Consider the following 7,500-nt stretch of genomic DNA (forward strand, 5'->3'; position numbering starts at 1 on the left):
TTTAGAGCATTTTACAAATATTGTTCATGAATAATTTATTTGAAAAAAAGCGTGGTTACCCCCAATTTTTCTTCTTGGATTCACTAACACTTGTTAAGATCTACATTTCCTGCATAATCGTAAATCATGGCAAAAATCCCTTTGAATTAGTAGGCACCATCCTTAAAGTGCCCATAACCCCCCTAACCCAGAACCTTTCTTTTTCCAGGTGAAGTGTTGTGTCATGCTCAGCAAAATTGCAGAAGAGTTGTGTTTTTGGTTGAAACTGGATTTTTTCTGCCCCACAAGTGGGGTGAAAGGGGAAGACTGGCATTAGTGAACTACAGCCCGGACATCAGCAAGAGGGCAAACAAGCCAAAAGCAGAAAGCAGACAAGAACAAAAGCAAAAGACGTCTTATTTGAAAACAGCTGTTATTCAGCTGACATTTGTTAAGAGCAGTTACATTCTTTAATGGCCTTGAATGGACTTCAGTCTCGTTTCTAGTTCAGATTCTGAGGCCTCCGAAAAAGAAGATTACAAGTTACTGTATAATTTGAAGGCTTACCAAAACTAGCAGACACATAATGACTAGCTTCATATGAGCAAGAAAGATGGAGAAAGAACTTTTATTGATACACAGTTTTTTGTTAAATCTGTCTAGGTCATAAGATGCCCTTTACTGTTACATCTGAGAATTTTGTCTTGTCTTCACAATCTTCACTGAGTCAATCTGAAGGTAGCTGATAATTTAGTTTCCTTACCATCAGCAGTTGTTTCCAATATTTCCATGGACGTCACATGGCAGATTACCCTTGAATGAGACCTGTAAAGAAAGGTAGGGAGGGGAGAGTGCTGTTCAAAGGATCCATGTGCAACTTGCTACATGAAGGATGAAGACTCAGTACAGTTCGGGCCTCATTAAGAATCAAGTTGCCCATGTATCTTTTGTGTAGCACTATTCCCTGAAAATTTTCTAAAAAATATGGGTTAAAACCTCTTGATTTGTTTTGTTGAGGAAGCACAACACAGTTCAATTTTTCTTATAAATTCATATTCCTACTATAATAATTTATTATATCCAAGCACAGTGACAGAGACATATGGCACGGAAACCTTAAAAGAAATCAGTGACGCTTATCACTGATCATACCTCATTAGAGACAGTCTGTCTGTGTCGAAGCTCTGGATGAACCTCATCCCTTGTTATATATTAGTGTGGCAGTACGGACGCCCCAAGTATTGATACTCTCAAAGAATCTCGTCCCTGGTTAGACACAATTAAGCCAGTCTGTCCCAAGTATCGATGCTCAGGAACAGCCTCGTCCCTGGTTAGACAAAACTGAACCATTCTTCTCCAAGTATCGATACTCTAAAAGAGTCTCGTCCCTGGCTAATAAAGACGATTCAGCCAGTCTGTCCCAAGTATCGATGCTCTGGAAGAGCCTCGTCCCTGGTTAGACAAAACTGAACCATTCTTCTCCAGTATCGATACTCTAAAAGAGTCTCGTCCCTGGCTAATAAACACGATTCGGCCCGTCTGTCCCAAGTATCGATGTGCTGGAAGAGCGTCGTCCTTGGTTAGACAAAACTGAACCATTCTTCCCCAAGTATCGATACTCTTTCAGAGTCTCTTCCCTTGCTATTAAACACGACTCATCCAGTCTGTCCCAAGTATCGATGCTCTGGAAGAGCCTCGTCCCTGGTTAGACAAAACTGAACCATTCTTCTCAAGTATCGATACTCTAAAAGAGTCTCGTCCCTGGCTAATAAAGACAATTCAGCCAGTCTGTCCCAAGTATCGATGCTCTGGAAGAGCCTCGTCCCCTGTTAGACAAAACTGAACCATTCTTCTCCAAGTATCGATACTCTAAAAGAGTCTCGTCCCTGGCTAATAAAGAATTCAGCCCAGTCTGTCCCAATTATCGATGCTCTGGAAGAGCCTCGTCCCTGGTTAGACAAAACTGAACCAGTCTTCTCCAAGTATCGATACTCTAAAAGAGTCTCGTCCTGGCTAATAAAGACGATTCAGCCAGTCTGTCCCAAGTATCGATGCTCTGGAAGAGCTCGTCCCTGGTTAGACAAAACTGAACCATTCTTCTCCAAGTATCGATACTCTAAAAGAGTCTCGTCCCCTGGCTAATAAACACGATTCAGCCCGTCTGTCCCAAGTATCGATGCTCTGGAAGAGCCTCGTCCCTGGTTAGACAAAACTGAACCATTCTCCACCAAGTATCGATACTCTAAAGAGTCTCGTCCCTGGCTAATAAACACGATTCAGCCCGTCTGTCCCAAGTATCGATGCTCTGGAAGAGCCTCGTCCCTGGTTAGACAAAACTGAACCATTCTGCTCCAAGTATCGATACTCTCAAAGAGTCTCGTCCCTGGCTCATAACACGATTCAGCCAGTCTGTCCCAAGTATCGATGCTCTGGAAGAGCCTCGTCCCTGGTTAGACAAAACCGAACCATTCTTCTCCAAGTATCGATACTCTCAAAGAGTCTCGTCCCTGGTTATTAAACCAATTCAGCCAGTCTGTCCCAAGTATCGATGCCGGGAAGAGCCTCGTCCCTGGTTAGACAAAACTGAACAGTGTGCCCCAAGTATCGATACTCTTAGAGAGTCTCATCCCTGTTATTTAACACGATCAGGAGTTTGTCCCAAGTATCGATGCTCTTGAAGAGCCTCGTCCCTGTTTACTCAAACTGAACCATTCTGCCCCAAGTAGCGACACTCTCGTCCCTGGTTCAACTACGCGTTGGTCAGTCTTTGTCAAGTATCGATGTACTTGAAGAGCCTCGTCCCTGCTTTGACAAAACTGAACCAGTCTTCCCCAAGTATCGATACTCTCAGAGTCTCATCCCTGGTCGGCACAATTCGACCAGTCTTTCTCAAGTATCGATGCACTCAAAGAGTCTCGTCCCTGGTCAGTTAGATACAATACAAGTGTTTTTGCATAGTAGAGTATACCTTTAGAAAACCAATTTTCTTTCCTTAGTTATAATTAATTTTTCTTTTTTAAAAACACACTATTTGCGAAATTTTCCCTACCTGGGAGTTTAGTAGTCTCTTGACCTCATTCTCTTCCTAATAATTCACAATTTTGACAAAAATGGAATTAATTCACATGTGGTGACTCTACAGGATTGCTTGCAAGAACTAGACCATAATAAACTTCTAGATTTCTTTTTGATTATCAAAGCACCAGTCTGCAAAAGGAGCATCTTAGAGACTCGACTAGATAAAAGTGTATCCTGTTCCTTAATATTTTGTTCAGCTGGATGTAACATGTAACATGTAACAAACAAATTTCCCAGCTTTTTGCACCCTAACACACAGCGGAAGAAGCTACTTACCCTCTCATAGATATCGAGGAACTCTTGTCTCTTTATGTGATGCTCGTGTAACACCACTTCACTTCTCCTTTGTAAGGTGAAGTGAAGTGGCATCGTACTCATAGCACCTGCCCAGTCGTGTACTTCCTAGATATTATGAAGAGAGAAAAGACTGTTGTTGTTTATTTTCATGTAAGCAAGTAGCTGGTAAACCATACAAGAACAACACTAATGTGAATGGTGAGTCCATTGAAACCTTGGAGTAGGACTTAGCAAAATTTACTTGACAACTGGGGGTGTCCTGAATGGGTTAAATAACTTAGTTTATAAGTGTGCACTAACTGGTAACTAGTGAACTGTTAACTTAATAATTATGTGTTTATTTATTACCTCCCCTGTGTTTTGAAAATCGTGATATATTTTTTATACTGCAAAAGCTGAGTGTTTTTATATTAAATGTTTAATTTGTTTAGAGCTGCTTTTTGCTTAAGTTGTAATTTGGTATATCTTCTAAGCTTAATAAGTTTTGAATGGGTGGATGGTGCCTGGATGACTTATGACAGAAGAGCAGAATCGAAAGTACTTTTTTAGAATGTCTTGTTTGGTTTTTTTCGCAAGGCTAAACCCAAAAAAATTCAAAATTTTTTATACCTTACGCCCCGTATTAAAAGTCTCATTTTACATGTGCCGAATCTAATACACATGATCAAAAACAATAGATTTTCCTTTTTTGCATTAGATTTGGCACATGTAAAATGCAATGCTTAAAACGGGCCTTAAATTTGTTGTTAAAGTATGGCCAGTTACAATTGGTACTGTAACAAGGAACTCTGCCTTTAGGCTTGGCTAAATCTATGATACATTGTATATTAATTAATAATAATCATTGACAATAATCATTGATCAGCCAGCAATATCGATGGTTTTCACATTTTTAATTCCAAATACATGTATGTTCAAAATGTATGTACCTGGAACATTGCATTTTTCGCAAACTTTCGAGAAAGCTTCTGGTCCTTAAAACGAAGTATTATTGTAGTGCCTTCCTCGGGTTCTGGTGACACCCGTTTTTCTCTATCCTCTCTTATCTAATCAGTAAAAAGTAAGAGTTGTAAGATTTCTTCTTATAAAAATGTTGTGCTTAAATTTCGTAAATTCTTTCAATGTTTAAGAGTTCTTTCTCAGCTAACAACCTTATAACAACCTTTCATACACTAATTTCTTTGATCAAGTCCTTTCACTGGAACACATGAGCCAAAAAATTGACCTTCTTCCAACTGAGTTGGTAGTCAGAGTATTGCACTGGCATCCCAAAAGTCCTGCTTTCAAACCCCTTTGGAGCCACCTGAATTTATCAGGTGTCTAATACGAGACAATAAGTATTAATTATTGCTCAAACTGTCCAGAATTTGAAGTGTGTAGATCACTTCACTCTTTCAACCTTATAATGTCTTGTCACACTTAGGAACTCATTAAACTGATGATGGCATAAGCATGCCGAAACCTGTCTTTCAAAAAAGTTGTCCGTTTCCTACAGTATTTATCATTCTTGCTACTATTGCGACCTTGTGGAAATTTATAATTATTATCAAATGTTATGGGGCATACTTTGTGAACAGTGGCATCATGGTCATCACATGGATAACATTTCACCGTTTCGTCTTTTTCACTTGCAGTGACTTTGGGTTTCTGGTAGAGCAGGGTAAAAAATATAAAGGGGTTTAGAAAGTATGATTAAACCAATGAATGACTGAATGAATGTGGGTGTCAATAATATTAAAATTAATATTATTATTAATATAACCCCATGTAAAAGAAAGATCTCTGCAATGCAGACCTGCAACATGCATTTAATTGGGCAGTGGTGAGGCCAGGAGGTTATCCAAGATTACAGTCAGAAAGGTGAAAGTAGATGCTTGTCCTTGATAAATATTGTTGAGAAGCTTTCATGCTCCTAACAGGAAAATTGTTGCTCATGTAGGGTATGAACAGAGAGCATCTGGGTCAATTGCGAATTGAGTTTGTTATGATTATTGTTGTAACTTGTTTGGGCAAGTCTAAAACGTCTTTTCATTCCTGAAGTCAAAACTGACTTTTTGTTCTCCAATATCCATGAATCAGCCATCTCCTTTCTTGGTGGTTCCATTCATGTTTAGTTTATCTTAACTATTGTCTTATAAAAGACTATTTAAGTAATTCATTGGTTACCTCACTTCCCAAGTGCTTCTTTTGTGTGACATTCACAATGCAAATGCAATAACTTAATGTGGTTTGTTGTCAATTGTGACAAGTATTTCTTTCAATGTCATTAGTACGGTCAGATATTCTGAGTGTTATACTGTAATTCAGAAGTTGCCAAATGTTGATACACTAAAAGCAAAAAACAACCTTCAAAATTTAAAGCTTTGCTGTATGATGAGATCTGAGCATGGTGTTGCACTTACATGTAGATGAGGTAGTAAATATAGCACTTGGAATGTCATTAATGGTTTAGGTTGTAAGTTTGTGAAATGTTTTTTGTTTTGCTGAAGCTAACCTCGCTCTCCTTGCATTCTTGCTTTTCCCTTTTGTGTTTTTTTTGTAATGCAGATAGCTCTTCCTCCTGCTCTTTCCTCTCTTTCCTCCACTTAACATATTGTTCTCTGCATACAAAGACCATTACAAACAATTTTGTGAATATTACCCAAATATGAACAGCATAATTATATCACCGCACTTGCACTGCGCTTGCATTGCTCTAGACTGCACAGGCTATAATTTACTGATTAAGAGAAGTGATACATATCCATACTGAAACAAGGGTATGATCACAACAAAATGCATTTGCCTCTCAATGGTTATGGTTTGTCAACCTTAAATGACAGCAGGACAATTTGGATGGTTATCGGCTGTGACGTAGAAGGGGTCACCTTTCACTTATTGCATGTACACTGTACTTCTTTTTAGGTTGATGAGGATGTTGAATGGCTAGTGAAAGTAAATGTCCCATTCCAGTTTGCAGGGAAACACACGTATAGCAGTGTATAATTACTTTGTTAGAAGATCTCCAAATTTGGACAGAGGGGATGGGTAGCACATCTTACTGGGCTAATAACATGATTTCCACCAGCACCCAACACATCTGTTTAATGGTTTTGATTGTGATCAATGCCATGAACAACAGTCTTAATATGAACAACTTTGTGACTATCGCAGGTAACCATATATATGGGTGGGTCATGGGACTTGGACTTAAGACTTCTACCTGGATATCGTGAAGATCACTGATCAGAAATTCTGTGAACTTTAAAGAAAATTGACTATAATTCACTCCAACGTATAGCCTCTTGTTTCAAACAAATATGTGCTGATTTTGATCTTCATGGCAAATTGTAAGTCTTGAATATTACTAAAATACTTTTGGGTTTCACAATGTATTTCTCCAGTCTGATTTTCTAATGTTGTTGCAATGCTCTTGGATACTTTGTACTTTACTTCATTAACTAACAAAATTAAGTACCAATAATGCCAGATTAATTTGATAATTTTCTTGTGAGATAATGTGTGTACCTTTGTTGATGCTCATCAGTAATGCGAAGAGAGGCCCTCGCCATGATATTTTGTAAAACAGCATCACAAGTATCTGTTTCTGTATCTGTAAGTATAGAGGTTATTGATGGGTATAAAAATATCACATTCCAGACCTCAATAGTGTGTTTTTATAAAGAAATATTGTAATATCACATTCTAGAAAAATAGACAATATCGTGCAAAAAATATCACAGACCTGAATAGAATGTGTTTAAAATTTCCAATTTCCTTTTAATTACAGTTTAGCCCATTGACTCCTGGCAATTCTTTTCAAATTTAAAATTTGCCCAGTGCCACAGAACAAAATCTAACTTTTGTTTCAACAGCCAGTACATGTAGATCTCTGGTTGGCACATATTTGTCAATTTTGCTCGTCAACTGGGGTGTTCTAGGATGCTTGAGGCGTCAGTGGGTTAACAAGTCAAAAGTGGTCCCTCCACTGTAATACAGTTTTGGCAATACATGTACCTGCAATTTCACCTAATAAGGTGGCATTCCTGCCAGTAGATGGTGTGAGAAACAAGAGGCGATCCCTCCTCTGATCCCCACCATGCGTGTGAAAAACTGAAAGTAAGAGAGTAAGTAAAATTTACATTTTGCAAATAGTGTATAATTGAG

The 7,500-nt window shown here is 38.5% G+C and overlaps 1 protein-coding gene across 1 annotated transcript in view; it reads right to left on the reverse strand.

The window, feature by feature from the left end:
* Positions 1–3,977: 3,977 nt before the first annotated feature.
* Positions 3,978–7,500, reverse strand: part of LOC138036410 (uncharacterized) — a 12,039-nt gene continuing 8,516 nt past the window's right edge. Inside the window, exons 13-17 of the mRNA XM_068882711.1 lie at positions 7,351–7,446; positions 6,862–6,946; positions 5,849–5,954; positions 4,921–5,001; positions 3,978–4,400 (exon numbers count right to left, since the gene is read on the reverse strand). Coding sequence (XP_068738812.1) covers positions 4,269–4,400; positions 4,921–5,001; positions 5,849–5,954; positions 6,862–6,946; positions 7,351–7,446 — 500 coding nt within the window. The 3' untranslated portion in view covers positions 3,978–4,268. The remainder of the gene's footprint in view (positions 4,401–4,920; positions 5,002–5,848; positions 5,955–6,861; positions 6,947–7,350; positions 7,447–7,500) is intronic.

Source organism: Montipora capricornis, unplaced genomic scaffold (genome assembly GCF_036669925.1).
Source record: "Montipora capricornis isolate CH-2021 unplaced genomic scaffold, ASM3666992v2 scaffold_484, whole genome shotgun sequence".
Classification (NCBI taxonomy): Eukaryota; Metazoa; Cnidaria; class Anthozoa; order Scleractinia; family Acroporidae; genus Montipora; species Montipora capricornis.